The following is a 15,579-nucleotide window of genomic DNA, read 5'->3' as shown; positions in this document are numbered from 1 at the left end:
TTTTATAGGACCTACCATAGACTCTTTTACATAACTTAAATGATTATCAAACCATCTCCTGTACACAACGAGCCCGAGCCGCACTGCTTGCCGAGCTGTGACACATTCCTGGAGGAAATCCCACCGCCTGTAGGAATCACATCGCCGCAGTGGCTACAGCGCATTTTTGTCCCGGACTTTAAGCCATCCATTAACTTACATATCGCTGTCAATTCCTGTTTGCAAGATCCCGCCAAGACACCGCTCAGTTTCAGGAGGGTAAGTTTTGGTAGCAGCATTTTTAATTTTGCCTTTTTTTTTTTTCCCCCTCCTTTTCTCGATGTCCTGTCCTCAGCTGAACAGCCCCCCCCCCACCTCCCCTCCCCCCCCCCCCCCAGCACTTGCGATGCCTGGGAGGGAAAAATTTCCAGGAGAATTTCCTGGGAAAATGTCCTGGGAAAAATTTCAACTGCACTGCAAGAGTTGAGCGAGCTTTACTTCTAGACTGAAGTCATGTACAAGTGGTCTCGGCTGCCTCCAAGAGCAGCCCCCGTTTGCAGGGTCGCGTAAGAGGGGGGGGGGGACACGGAGCCGCCCGCCGGGCAGACCCTGACCCCGGAGGGAGGGGAAGGGGAAGGAGGCACCGGCCGCTACAAAAACACCTGAAGGAACCCAACGTTTCACATTTTATTTGCAGCGTCTCCCAGGCCGCGGGAAGAGGCGACTCGCAGAGCACAAGCCTGAGCGCTGCGGGGGCCGCTTCGGGGCGGGGAGGGGACACGGGTGCCGGGCTGAGCGGAGCCCCCAGCCCCACGGGCGGGCGGAGGCGGGGGGGGGGGGGTCCCTACCTCCCCCGCGCCCAGTGTCCGATGCCGGGTCCCCGCGGGTGGGCTCTCCTCCCCCCCCACCCCTCCTCCCCATCTCACGGTCCCAGGCGGGCGGGCTGGGGGCCGAGCCCCCCGGAGCGGCGCTACAGGCCGGGGTAGGCGGTGCGCTGGAAGCCGGCGCTGTAGTCGTAGGGCACCTGGGGCGGCGGCAGCGGGCAGTCGGGGAAGAAGGGGGCGAACCCCGCCGGGAGCTCCCCGCCGGGCTCCTCGCTGCCGCCGCCGCCCGGTTCCCCGCCGCCGGGATAGAGCGGCCGCAGCCCCTCGGACGGCGGCTTCTTGGGCGGGCTGCAGGGCCCGGCCGGGCTCCAGGGCGGCTCGGGGTAGAGCAGCCCGCCCAGCAGCGGGTGGTGGGCGGCGGGCAGCGGCACCGGCGCCTCGTACAGGCCGTGCTGCTCCAAGCCCAGCTCGGCGGGCAGGCGGGCGGCGCCGGGGAAGGCGTCGGGCGGGGCGGGATGCTCGGGCAGCAACGCGCCGTACTCCGGAGCCAGCAGCTCGAAGAACTCGGCCGCCTCCGCCCCGCCGCTGCCCTTCTCCAGCTCCTTGGCTCCCGGCGGAGGAGGCCCTCGGCCCGCGGCGGAGGGCAGCGCGGGCTCGGTGAAGAAGGAGGGCGGCAGGTTGCGGTCCCGCAGCGGCACCTTCCTCGGGCCGCCCGCCGCGGCCCCGCCGCTCCCGGCCCCGCCGCCCGCCGCCTCGCCGCCCCCCCCCGGCCCCCGGCCCCGCTGCAGGGAGCCGAAGAGGGCGGCCAGGCTCTTGCTCTGGAGGCTGCTGGCCGCCTGCGAGGCCTCCCGGCGCGGCGGGGGCTTGGCGGGGCAGGCGGCGGGCGGGGAGGAGGCGGCGGCGGGCGGCGGCGGAGCGGGCGGCGGGGAGGAGGAGGAGGAGGAGGAGGCGGCGGCGATGATGCCGGTGCAGCGCTTGATCTGCTTCTGCAGGTACTTCCTGTGGTTCACCTTCCGCTTGGACTTCACCGGCTTGTCCAGAGCCAGCTTGATGTTGCTGGAGGCCGAGTCGATGAAGCTCAGCAGGTCCCTGGTGGCTTCTTTAAAGTCCCCCGCGTCGCCCCCGCCGCCGCCCTCGTAGCCCTTCTCCAGGTCGGCATAGCCCAGGAGGCCACCGGCGGCGGGGAAGCAGAAGGAGAGGAGGTGGTGGGGGCTGAGCAGCGCGGCTGGCACGGCCATGCCCGGCGGCGGGCGCCGCCGCCCCGAGCTCCGCGGGGCTGCGCGGGGCGGGCGCCGGCGGCGGCGGGGAAAAGGCGGCGGGCGGGGGAGGAGGAGGAGGACGAGGAGGAGGAGGGCTCAGCAGCGAGGCTGGCCCCAGCCCTCCCCGCCTCCCCGCCGGGCGCCCGGGGGCCGGGCCGGGCGGGATGCACCCACCCCCCCGGCGGGGACAGCGGCGGATGCGCATCACCCGGGACGGGTGCGCAGCCCCCCGGGACAGGTACGTATCCATCCCGGCACAGGTACACACCCCTGGGACAGGTACACAGCCCCCCGGGACAGGTACATATCCACCCCGGCACAGGTACACACCCCTGGGACAGGTAAACAGCCCCCCGAGACAGGTGCATATCCCCCCCACGGCATAGGTGCACACCCCTGGGACAGGTACAGAGCCCCCCCCAGCATGTGTACATATCCCCCCAGAGACGGGTACATACCCCTAGGACAGGTACACACCCCTGGGACACGTACACACCCCTGGGACAGATACACAGCTCCCCTGGGACAGGTATACAGCCCCCCAGGACATGTATATATCCCCCCCAGGAGAGGTACATATACACCCCAGGACAGGTACACACCCCTGGGACAGACACACAGCTCCCCTGGGACAGATACACAGCCCCCCCTTAGGATGTGTACATATCCCCCCCAGGGACAGGTGCACACCCCTGGGACAGGTATGCAGCCCGCCAGGGCAGGTACCCATAGCCCCTGGGACCAGATACACAAACATGCCTTGACCACTTACATCCTGGCCCAGGCACACAGCAAACCCCTCCGACCCCATCAGTGTGACCCCCCTTCCTCTGTGCAACCCCTCTAGTGTAGCCCCCCACTCTTGCAGCTGCTCAGCTGGCACAACATGTATTCCTGTGCCCAAGAGCTGTCCCGCTGGTGCTGGATTCCCCGCGTGGCTCTAGGTGCCTGGGTATGAAGACACGTTCTTGCCATGATGCACAAACCTAAATTTCTGCATTTTTTCCCAAGCTCATTGCTATGCACGTTACCCGGCATATTGTATTTTCTAAGTCAAGCCCTGAGAAAACCCAGCACTGGGATCCAGTAGAGATTTTAAATGACTGACCTGCTTTCAGTTCAAGCTGAAGATTTCTACTTGCCCGGGGTTTAGTGAAGCAGCTGGATAAATCTTCCATATGGAAGGTAGAAAAATTAGCAAAGCACTACTGAAAGTACTGATAATCGCTCCTGTAGGACCTGCCTTGTCTTTTCTGGGGGGAAAAGGTATGTGCTTGATTTTCCTTTTGAAAATTTTATTTTCAGCGATTTTTATATGCCCAAATATGAGTAAACATGCATATCTGATCTTGACTGAAATAAAGGGAGTTTTCTTGGTCTGCACCGAGTCATTAGAAATGCAGCAGTTTTGTTTGAAGGAAAAAACTGAAAGCAAAACTGCAGAAGAAAAAAGGGAAGCCCTCTCTTAAGACTGTACTTAGTGGTTAAAAAAAAAAAAAAAAAAAAAAAAAAAAAAAAAAAAAAAAAGGAAAACCAGCCAAATTCACCACACTGTGGTTTCAAACATTTGTTGAATGTGAAGCAAGTATTGCCAGGAGAAAAGGGGAGAAAGCACATTACTTCTTGAGAGGAAAAAATCTTCTACAAACTCAAAATGCTGATTTTCTTGGTCTCCCACCTGCATCTCAGCAGGTCTCAGCAGAGTCCCAGTGGCAAGCAGAGCCTTGATGTCCCAGGCACAGCCTTGGTACCAGCACATTGGGGCTGGATATCCTTGCAAAACCTGCTCTGCTGGAGCCTCCCAGAGTCTCTGATCTGAGGAGTTGCTCTAAGTGTAACTGTGTCATAGAAGCAAATAAATACCAGTAGGCAGAGGGCTAAGGGATATATATCCCTAATGCAAAGAACAACAGACATAGCCCCAGTGTGCTCCACTGGATAGTTTTGCATCCACTTTGAGACCACGTCAAGCTGGGTCTAGAAAATGGGGATTGCGCTGTCTTTGGATGTGCAGCCAGTTTGGGAGTGTTCCTTATCTGAGCAACGTGACATGACTCTGTAGCAGTGCAGCAAATGAGTTGTCCTTGGCATGATAGCAGTGATATTTCATAGCCTGTCTAAAAGAGGTTGTTAATGAGTCTGGGTGGTATTATATGCAAAGTGGCTAAATATCCGGTGGCTTAAAGAAAAAGAAGCTGAAAGCCCTGGCTTCTCTACTGTAAGGCTGAATTCATTCAATTAAACAGCTTGGAGAGTTCAGCTATGGTTTAGCAGGAGACTTTATTGCCTCCTAAAAATTGGAGAGCATTAAAACAATTGTCAGGCATGCAAAGGAAAGTTTGCATTCAGTCGTGCTAGGCAGCCAAATTTACATATTCTCAACCAGATCTGGAGATTTAGAAAGCCTTCATAATTGCATTAACATGCTTATTCTCCATGTTTTCTCAAGCAGAGCTGATTACCCCAAGTTGGGCAACGCCTGGAGGGAAATTTGCTAAGCCACATGGTGTCGACAACTTGCAAAGAAACTTCATTTTTCAAAGGAAGTAGTGGTTTGGTTATTCCTGCAAAATGTGTCTCTTTCCCAGCAGCTTTGCAAGCCTATGCTTGTCTTCTGCCTGAGCTCCTTCAGCGTGATGATGCTCAGCCCACAGAGGGTTGCTCTCACAGCCGACCAGTGACCCACCTCCGCCCTCCAGCAAGGTCTAATGCCTGGAAAGTGTTGGGATTAGATCCACAGAATAGCCCTAACTCCAGGCAAATGCCTGGACCAGATGTCCTGGTCCTGCCACCCTCCCCACATCAGACTGAGGTGAGTGAAGTGGTTGCAGAAGCGCTTCCCTCACCCCAAAGTTCCATCCCACAGGTTGATCCCCATCCGGCAGGATACTGTTCCGTGCTCCCTGAGAGGCTCCAGGGCTCCACTGCTATTTTCTTACCCACTTTGTGTAGGAAATTTATTTGATTCTCTTTATTTTCTTGCTTGTTACAGGCAGCAGCATCCCAACCAGCTCTGAGGATTAAACCTGGGCTCTCCAGAGTGATGCCCTCAGGATCAAGCTTGGCTTGTTTAGAGGGCACCACAGCACGGTCACACTGCGAATCGGAGCGAGCAGGAACTCACTGTGCTCACTAATGCTTTATACAGGCCACAAATTCAGTTTGTAGCCACACAACTAAGCCCTTCCCAAGAAGATCCATTTGTTATTTTTACAGATGGAGCAGCCCAGGAAGGAGGGAGCAGCTTACGCAAACAGGAAAGCCTCGCACAGTGAGGACCCTGTTAAGGTGCCAGCACTTCTGTGGAGCAGCTCCTCACTGGAGGCACTTGCAGAAGCTGAATCCGCCCTCCTGATGCTCACAGGACTGCCAATCTCAGTGTCCAGCACAGGGAGAATCCTCTGCAACACAGGGACAGGGTCCCGCTAGGATCCAGCCCAAAGGAAGCATCTCATGCTGGGCTCCATTCAGGCTGATATAAGGAAGAAATTTTTTTGATGCTGAGGGTGGTGGAACACTGGCACAGCTTGCCCAGAGAGGTGGTAGATGCCTCATCCCTGGAAACATTCAAGATCAGGTTTGGACAGGGCTCTGAACAACCTGATCTAATTGAGGGTGTCCCTGTTCACTGCAGAGAGTTGGACTAGATGACCTCCAAAGGTCCCTTCCAACCCAAACCATTCCATGATCCTATGATCACTAACAAAACCTTCCCTTGGGGAAGGCAAACCAAACCCAGCACTGAGCCCAGCACTCCCAGCACCCCGTTTCCTTTCACCGCCACGTCAGGAGAGCAGCATGAAAGTAAGAAAATCCCTGCAAAGGGGAAGGGAGGATTTTTTTCCATTCCCTGGCTGCCTGTATGGCCCGTATGGTTATCAAGTTATGGGAAAATCTGGCTGCCCAAACAGGTGTCACTCCTCCCAACCTACAGTCTCATTTCCTGATCGCGTCTTAATCGGCGAGTGGGTTGTGAAAGTTGATTTCTTGCACATTCTTATATCAGTGGGAATTTCTGCCCTTCCCTGACAAGTATTATAGGCAGCCTTTGACATACAGCCCTACAGGACCTAAATAGGCTGCTATTCTTTCCCTACGCTGAAAGGGAGCTTTGTGCCAGGGATTCATTAAACTGCACTGCACAGCCCTTCATAAATGGGCTCAATAATGAACAGTCGATTTAACTGGAAAAGCTGCTGGAGCTGTTAAATTAAAGGGAAATAAAGTGCACTTCAGGCTCAGTCTGCCAGAAGAAAATGTTGACCTAAAAAAAAAAAAAAAAATCTTCATTTTACTGAATCTCTTGCAAACAGGCTAAAATCTTCAGGAAGTTGATACTCGCAGCAGGGGGAGAAGTTTTGAAACATTCCAGTTTTCTTCTCCGCTAATAAAGAAAAATTGACAAGAAAATAGACAATAAAATCAGAAGGAGGGGTGAAAGGCATATTCCACCTAAGCCAAATTTCAGCCACTTAACCTAAATTTAGTGTATGTGTGTAGATCTAAGTTTATGTGGCTTATGTAGATCCAGTCCTCACCTGCCTTAGATCACTATAGACCCCTTCAAATTATGCACATTCATACACGTGCACATACATGGTTCCTACCTTTAGTATCTTGGTTTGTTAGAGATCCTGTTTTATTCAGATGAAATTATTAGTGAGCACAGGCTTGGCACCCTGCAAACAAAGCCCACTTTTCCTCCTAGATCCTCTGGATGCTGCTGGTTCAGTTTTCCTTTCCCTCGTTTAATCTCAGTGTGTGTTTCATGTTCTCCTGGGATATATTCCCTCCAGAAGAAAGGGCAGAGCTGGTTTTGGTGGCTCTGCTGGCACCGGTGAGTGGGTGATGTGTTTGTAAGCACTGCATCACATTGGGAAGAGCTGTGCAAGGATGAAGCACAAAGCTGTGTTGTCTGTGCTTAGGGGATCATCACTCCATCAGGAGATCACATAAAGGCTCTCCTGGTCCTAGCCCAGGCTGGGCCAAGCTCTGAGATGTCACTGGAGACTTCTGGGTTTCAGCAAAGTATTGCTGAGCCACACAGAGGTGTCTGAGGCGGACTTTAAACATTGAACTTGAGATTTTTTTATATGCTTATTTTAAGAAAGCAGGAAAAAGAGGAACCCAGTTATGGTTTAGAACTGGAAAAGAAATAGAGGGCCCTCATCCAATCATCTTCATATATCCAAAATTTCCACTGGAACCAAGTTCATAAATTCATCAGGGATGGACCTGGTTTCTCTTTTGCCAGTGCTTTGTGACATCACACAGCCCAGTCCTGCAGCACCCTGGTCTAGGATCATGTTGCTCATGAGGAAATTGGCTGATCTGAGTGCAAGACTCAGCTGAAACATGGCCCACGCATGGACTATATTTAATCTTCTGGATGAATAGGAAAGTCCATCGTTCAGCAGACCCTGACCCACCTCCTGGTTTTATGAGTAGAGTTCACAGAATTACAGAATCTTAGGGGTTGGAAGGGACCTCAAAAGATCATCCAGTCCAACCCTGGATGCCAGAGCAGGATCACCTAGAGCACATCACACAGGAACGTGTCCAGGTGGGGGCTGAATGTCTCCAGTGAAGGAGACTCCACAACCTCTCTGGGCAGCCTGTTCCAGGGCTCTGTCACTCTCACAGGAAAGAAGTTTTTTCTGATGTTTACATGGAACCTCCTGTGCTCCAGTTTGCATCCATTGCCCCTTGTCCTCTCACTAGACATCACTGAAAAAAGCCTGGCTCCATCCTCCTGACACTCATCCTTAACATATTCGTAAACATTGATGTCTCAGTCTCCTCTTCTCCAAGCTCGAGAGACCCAGCTTCCTCAGCCTTTCCTCATCAGGGAGATGTTCCACTCCCTTCATCACCTCTGTGGATCTGTAGTGGACTCTTTCGAGCAGTTCCCTGTCCTTCTGGAACTGAGGAGTTCCTTATTTCAGTGGGTTTACTCCAGCATAAAACTGGGGTTGCTTAGTGGTGAATCAGCTCTTCCATCAGTCATCACATTCTCCTTCCTCTGAGCAGTGATAAATGTTGTTTCACAGCTGTGTTATGCACTTTTATATATGACAGCTTGTGAAGGAAAACTATCTTTGGGAAGGTAGACTGCAAGCTTAAGGACAAAAAGATCATATGCAGCATGAAATTAGGAAGGGACCATGTCTAAATCTGCTGCCTGGGGCAGCTCATCTGAAAACAAACCCCAGCACCAGCTTAAAAAACTGTTGTTTTCATTGTTTCAGATTGTAGCTGGGTTTTTGTTACATAAACTTCTCAGTTAGAAAAAAAAAAAAAAAACACATTTTCTTCATAGTATCATAACTTTGGTTCAAATCATCTATATAATTTTAAAGGTGATGGCAGCAGCTTTCAGCTTTTCACTGAAGTTGCCTTCAGTAGGTTAAATGTTTTATCCTACTCTGAAAACATGAGCATTCAGGCAGAGTACTAGCTGTTTATCAATCTTCCACTGAAATTTTGCATAATTATTTATGGCTTTTGTAAAAATGACCTGGTATAGATCAAAATCCAGCTGAAATTACAAAAAACATGAACTGCACTGCCTGAAAAATGGTGCGTTTGATGCTTTGTGGGCTACTTTCTTGAATGCAGCACTGGGGTGAGTTGCTGGTGGCTCTGTCACCACTCCAAGAGCTGTGGAAAACCACCACTTGCTCCTTCAGAAAAGAGTTTTGGGGGTGGAAATCATAGTTTCATTTCATTAAATCCTGCTTATAGGCTGGGATTTGGCTACTGGTAGAAATATGCATGGAGGAAACATCTGCAGGTACCTGAAAAGAATAAAAAAGGAAATTATTTCTCACATTACTGAGAAATAATTGTTCATATTTTTTCTTTTTCTCCTCAGACCTTGTTCATTCCTTGAAATTTTCAGGGGTTTATCTTCACTCCCAGACATTTCAGCAGGTAAATGTGTGGGTTTTGAGATCATTCTCATGCCTTTATTTTTGCTGGTTGTGCAGGGTGCTGCTTGGAAGAGCTTTGCTGGGTGGAAATAAAATGTGAAATGCAAACAAATAGGAACTAGTGTCAAGCACCATCTTGTTTGCTGCACACTGTCCTTCCACTAATCCCTGCTTGGCAGGAACCAGTTTATTTGATCTCATGGTTCCTGACAGGCTCTGCCTGGAGGTGCTGCCTGGCTTTGGGGAGGACAGGACCTCCCCAGATCTTCCCTGATGCAAACAACGAGGACTTGGCAAATACTGCAAAATAGTCTTCATGTATCTCAAACTGGTCACTGAGCTGTTTCTCGGAGGTTTGTCCATGCACCATCAACATGATGGGGGAGAACACAGGAGGGATGGGTGCTTTTTGGTTTGTGGTTCATGGTCATACACAACTTGGCACTAGTGCTTGAGAAAGAAGTTTTATCAATCATTATTTACACTCTGAAATATAGATCTGGTCCAGCTCCCAGAGAAACCACTTCCACTGATTTTCAGTGTGTGATGAATAACCCCAAGAAGCGGACCTACTTTTCAGAACTGCTGAGCATTGGTGAGTCCCAAGACTCTGGTGAGCCAGTCTCTGTCCTTTTGCTCTCTATTGGGGATTAACCAGTTTTCTTGAGCCAGGAACTCCCAAGCCAAAAATCTTCATATGACATCTGGCATCTTCTCTCTGTGTAGCTATGAGCTGAACTCAGCTTCCTTCCAGCCCTCCCATGGCCTGGACTCAGCCCTCTCTCTCACTCCAGGTATCTTTCAAATGATGCTTCAACCGTGCTGATTGCCTTGGAGGTGACTTCAGGTACCCACAACTACAGCAAAGCTGTCAGAACTCTTCTTATTCCTTTATGTCTCTTAAATAAACCTGGTGCAGCTCAGCAGCTCATAATGTGGTGACACAGGCAAAGAGGTGGCCTCTGCCTATGGAGCTGCTCTGGCACTGCCTCATCTGAATCCACCCTGGGAAGAGAGCTGGGGCTTGGTGCTGAAGAGGTGGGAGCTGGGTGATCCCCTGGCAGACAACAGAGCCCAGCTACTCACCTAGAGGACATTCTTTTTCTGGTCTCTTAAAACTGATGGGAGATACTTGCATCACAAAACCATCTTTAAAAGTTGATCAACACTGTGTCCCAGTATTTAAATGGTTAAACACTGTTTCTTTCCTAGACTTTTTAAATGTTTTTTTCATGAAAAAGAAAAACTGTGGAGTTTTTAACTGCTTTATGTTTAATTGGAAATGCTATCAAAACTGACCACTTTTTGTCTGTTCAAAGTGGCCCATTAGAAAGTTCCAAGCACTTTTTAACAGATTAATTGAACAGGCATGTTTTCTATTCCCAGTCTCACTCCCCATCCACTGCAGGGCTGGACTGCTCCAAGGAGACCTCTAAGTTCTGGAACAGGAATATGTTTTTGACAGGATGACATAAAGATCTGACAGATCCATGTCAAAAAATTTTGGGAGCTGGACATCCAATGCTCCTTGCTCCCCATGGGCTGCCATGGGGAAATTCAGGCTCCATATTAATTCCCTCCTGGCTCCTCTTCACAGGTGCCCTTTCTGGAACATGAACTCTGGTCTTCTCTCAAATTATCATTATTTCTTGATACCCGCACCCACTTTATTAACCCTCTTTTTTTTCTTCTTTTTTTTCAGCATTTGTTTTCTCCCCTGCTGAGGTATGTCTGCAGGGAGTTTAATCCCAGCAGGAGCAGGAGCTGGTCCTCAGGCCCCTTTCATACAGCACCAATAACCTTCTTGTTGGTGGAGCAGAGGCTGCAGGCTGAGATGGCCACTGGTCTGCAGGACTTGGATCTGCAGCAGCCCCTGCTCCTGTACCAAGCCCTTCTTTGGCCCACCCTTGGCCCTGATACCTTCTTGCATGGAAACCCCAGACCCTAAATCAGCACATGTCAACCCCTAAAGTCAACCTCTGGATTTTGATGGGTTTACTCTCATGCTTAGATTTGGGCAAATCTCACTGAATAAAAGACTTTGTTCACAGCTAGAAGGGTTCAAAACCATTCGGTGGTGAACAGCCACCTTCTGAGTGTTCATAGTGTTCTGAGTGTTCATTCAGTAAGAGGGCAGATTTAGGTTAGACATCAGGAAGAAATTCTTCACCATGGGGGTGGTAAGGTGCTGGTAGTAAGGTTGCCCAGGGAGGTTGTGGAAGCCCCCTCTCTGGAGGTGTTCAAGGCCAGGTTAGATGAGGCTTGTGCAGCCTGGTCTAGTGTGAGGTGTCCCTGCTCATTGCAGGGAGGTTGGAGCCTGATGATCTTTAAGGTCCCTTCCAACTATTCTATGATTCTATGAAATTCTGTTATCTAACTTGTCTATAAATTATCTAGACAAATACATAATGAGTCATTATATGCACATACATACCCAGAGTGGGACCATACAACTATTAGAAGCTTTGCATACAGCAAATACATATAGACTTAAAACACTGTAAAAAAATATTTCTACATATTTTTTTAAGCCATATCTAGCAAAAACATTGTATTTGGTTACCAGAAAAGTTTTCATAACCAGATGTTTTTATTCGTTTCTTCACAGAGCCACTTGCAGCTTGTTCCCTGAATTATTTCATGTTTAGAAATGGTGTCTTGTTAGAGAGGGAGACGGAGGGAGAGAGTGGCACAAACTGCCATTATCATGCAAATAGCCCCAGAGGAAAAAGGACAGTGAAAATGATAGCACTGATCTAATTATCTGCAGGCCAATATAGCTAAGTCACTGAAAGAGGCCCACAGAAAAGGCTGCCACAGAAACACAAAAAACAGCCAGAAAACAATAAGGAACTTAGCAACAGTATAAAAACGGACTTCTTTCTGTGCACAAAGAGTAGTTTTATGAGCATTTTTCTTGCTTTCAGTTTGCAGAAAAGGTTAGAGCACATTTTAAATTCTATGCCAAGATTTCCCTTCCCCCCCCCCCCAGCCCCTCAGCCCCTGAGGGTCCTTTGGCACGCCGTCATATCGCTGCGGTGGGAACCAGCTCCTGCTCAGCTTGTCCCACCCACCGCACATGCAGGGGGCTGATGGGTTCAGGCAAGGTGGGTTTTGGCAACATCCTTCTCAGGAGCTTGGGTTTTGGTCAAGGCTTTCAAGTTTTTTCCCTTTTTTGTGTGCGTTAATGGTCTCATCTTCCTTTTGGTGCTCCTACAGGGTTTCCAGGTGGAGGACGGAGGGTTTGTGCTCTGCCCACCCTCCCCACTGCTGTAATTCATAGGTGCATAGAATGGTTTCAGTTGGAAGGGACCTTAAAGTTCATCTGGTTCCAACCCCCCTGCATGGGCAGGGACACCACCCACCAGACCAGGTTGCTCCAAGCCCCATCCAGCTTGTCCTTGAGTGCTTACAGGGATGGGGCATCCACAACTTCCTGGGCAACCTGTTTGAGTGTGTCACCACCCTCACACTAACGAATTTCTTCCTAATATCTAACCTAAATCTCCTCTCCAGTTTTAATCCATTACCCCTTGTCCTCTCACGACAAGCCCCTGTAAAAAGCCCCTCCCCAGCTTTCCTGTAGCCCCTTCAGATACTGGAAGGCTGCTGTGAGGTCTCCCTGGAGCCTTCTCTTCTCCAGGCTGAACAGCCCCAACTCTCTCAGCCTCTCTTCATATTCACCTGAGTACAGACCATGTCGCCCACCAGATTGCCAAATGCAGAAACTAAGAAGCAATAAAACAGACCCCAAAGCCACTGATCATGCTTGTCAGAGAGGATCCCACCTGAGCTTCTCACCCTCAACTCTCTCCTTGTTGGTCAAGAGAAGCAGGCAGCTCCAGAACAACTTTTCAGGCCTGTTTTAGGGATCCTGCCTTGCAATTGCCTGTATTCCCACTGATCTTGAAGGCAACCCCCCATGATCCACCTAATCAAACCAATGCCACACAGACATTAAGAATTCAGGACACCTGCCAGCTTGGTCCAATGTCCTGTGGAGCTACAGGAATCAAACCAGTGCAGGGGAAGTGCCCAAAGTGCCCTGAAAATACTTTTTAGCCACTCAAAGGTTACCTGACTCCTTTTTGAGGGGGAAAGCTCCCAGTCAGTAACTGTTTCTGTTCATTACAGATTTAGACCAGACTGAGATAAAAAATGGGAAAAGAAAATGCAGAGTATCTCTCTACCAATTCTCCAAGTCATCTAAGCCCTCCTATTAAGTTTAACAACCTTGATAAAATCTAAAAATATCCAAGTATCTTGTCAAGAGTGTACAGACACTGCAGCAAATAGTTGCCAGGTGTGGTCCATATGGCTAGATGATCTAGGAGAATGAAGGTAAGGAAGAGCAGTATCTTCTCTGAATTATTTATTTTGGGCCTACTGAAGTACAGGGACTTTTAAGAAGGATCTGAATAGGAAAATGGGGAATTAATTCAGCTTGGGTGGGGAGAGTCATCAATATAGGCAAAATTAAGTCTTGTGGCAGCAGCACAAGGAGGAGGAAGGGAAACCCTGAGGGATGGGGGGGGTGATTCAGGCCACATCCTCAGAAACAGGACAGATGGGTACTTTTGCCAATGACTTGAGTTGATTCTGAGCATGGCACTCCTGAAAACAGCCAGACATGCAAGATATGGAAATACAAACATTGTGCACACAGTTTTGCCCAGAAGCAGTTTAGTTAGTTTAGTTTATTCAGTCCTGATTGGAGAAAATCTGGGGGTTTTTTTGCAAGAAGCCATCATTAACTCAACCCTCTGCAGTCTGGGGCCTCCAGCTCTTGTCTTCAGATGAGAAGGCCATTAGGTCTGGACCACTGCAGAGTGAACACATGGCCCATACACACTGTTTAAAGGTGGCTTTTCCTTAGAAGTGTGGTATGGGTTCCTGCGAAAGTATGAACTTCATGGAGGAATAATCATAAGGAGAAAGAATCAGACTCAAAAGGACCAACAGCAGACTTTTGGAGGGGATTGGCAGATTCACTAGGAAGAATTCAGTTCTTGAGAAAGGTATGTTAACTCTCAAGTGCTTAAAAAATTAATTGTGGATAAAGGGTCCTCTGTCTATCCAGGAAGTGCTCTTTGTCCTCCTGCCCTGCCTGTGTTCTAAGAGGATAAACTGGGGATTCACAGAGTGCATAAAACACAGGTCAGCAAATGGTGTTGGTCTGGGCAGCAGAGCCCTTTTAGATTAGAAATCTGCTAATGAGCCACAGGCTGACCTGTATGGATCTGCCCTGGTCCTTCCTTCTGCTCCCGTCTCAGCTCCAATTACCACCACTGTCTGGAGCCAGCATCATGGTGAACAGCCTGAGGAGCAGCTCTAAGTCAAACCTCTCCTTGTTCAATCTTGCCTGTTTTGCCTGAACCCTGATCAGCTCCCTAGTGCCCTTCACTGCTTCACCAAACACCTGTAGCAGCTTTTCCTGCCTTACAGACCTCTGAGAATAACAGCAGAGAAAGGCAGCACAGGAGTCAAACTGGCATGAAGAGCACGGCAGGTAGCTCTTTCTCCAGAGTGACCATCCAACTGCACAAGGTCTACATTTGAAGATGTAACACACAACAGCAAAAGAAATAAAACACGTGAAGGAAACTACCACAAATGCTGAGGCAGAGAAATGAAAAGCACTCAGCCCCTCCACCCAGCTCTCTGTAGCACGATTGCAGCTAATTTAGACTTTATAAAATGTCCCACAAACTCATCTATTTCCTAGGAGAGCTTTGTTAGCATTTATACTCTTGGGGGAGGAGGGGGTGTGTATAATTTCTGTGAATAGTCAGTTAAGGTCAGGAAACAGATTTTTTGGTAGCAAAACTGGCTGTGCCAGATGAGTGTTAGTCATGGTGATTATCTGCCAGGGAACAAGGACAGGCTACAGAGTGATAAGAGGAGCTGCTGGCACCAGAGATCCTGTTTGAATTTGTTCCATGGAAGTTTAATGTATGCAGGCTTTGCAAACAGCATCTGATCCCTGTGTCAGATGGTCTGGCAGCAAAGAAGCCACCCAAACTTGGACCCAGTCGAAGTCACCTTCTCATTTGCTGCACTGGGGTGAGATGGAAGGGGCCTGATCCTGCTTCCTCACAACTCTTCATGTGTTTTTTGGGTCTTCCACGTAGCAAGTCCCTCCCCATCTGATCTCTTTTGTGACAGTATCTACCCAATACCCATTCATCCCTCCCTGTTCTGTTTTGGTTTTTATTTTCTTACTTGCTGCTTCCCAGGCCACTCTGTTGTAAGAAATGACATCATCAGAGAAATATCTGATGTTTCAGTTGATCTAAATTCAAAATGCACTGAGTAGTGAATAGCACAGCACACAGAGCCCACTGACAGTCACAGCCATAGCAGATACCTCAGGGAGGATCAAGTTTTAAGCAAAACAGGTTTTGGTTAACAAGTTCCATGAACACCAGACTTAATTGTCAGTCTCTAACCCACATCCTCCTCATTTCAATATGTATTAGGTTTAATTGCTTTCTGTGTTTCGCAGATGCAAAATACACCCCAGAAATCTACTGTGGTGAGGGCGTGGAGATGAGCCTCACAGTCTGATAGTGAAGGTGCATGATT

At 49.6% G+C, this 15,579-nt stretch overlaps 1 protein-coding gene across 1 annotated transcript; it reads right to left on the bottom strand.

Moving 5' to 3' along the window:
* Window positions 1–374: 374 nt before the first annotated feature.
* FAM181B (family with sequence similarity 181 member B) lies at window positions 375–2,069 on the bottom strand. Its single transcript, XM_051620952.1, has one exon. The coding sequence runs from the start codon at window positions 2,039–2,041 to the stop codon at window positions 950–952; it is 1,092 nt and encodes a 363-aa protein (XP_051476912.1). The 5' UTR covers window positions 2,042–2,069; the 3' UTR covers window positions 375–949.
* Between the last annotated feature and the right edge of the window lie 13,510 nt (window positions 2,070–15,579).

The sequence above is a fragment of the Apus apus genome, chromosome 1, assembly GCF_020740795.1.
Source record: "Apus apus isolate bApuApu2 chromosome 1, bApuApu2.pri.cur, whole genome shotgun sequence".
Lineage (NCBI taxonomy): Eukaryota > Metazoa > Chordata > Aves > Apodiformes > Apodidae > Apus > Apus apus.
The sequence above is the reverse complement of the archived record's forward strand: the minus strand, read 5'-3'. Positions and strand labels throughout refer to the sequence as shown.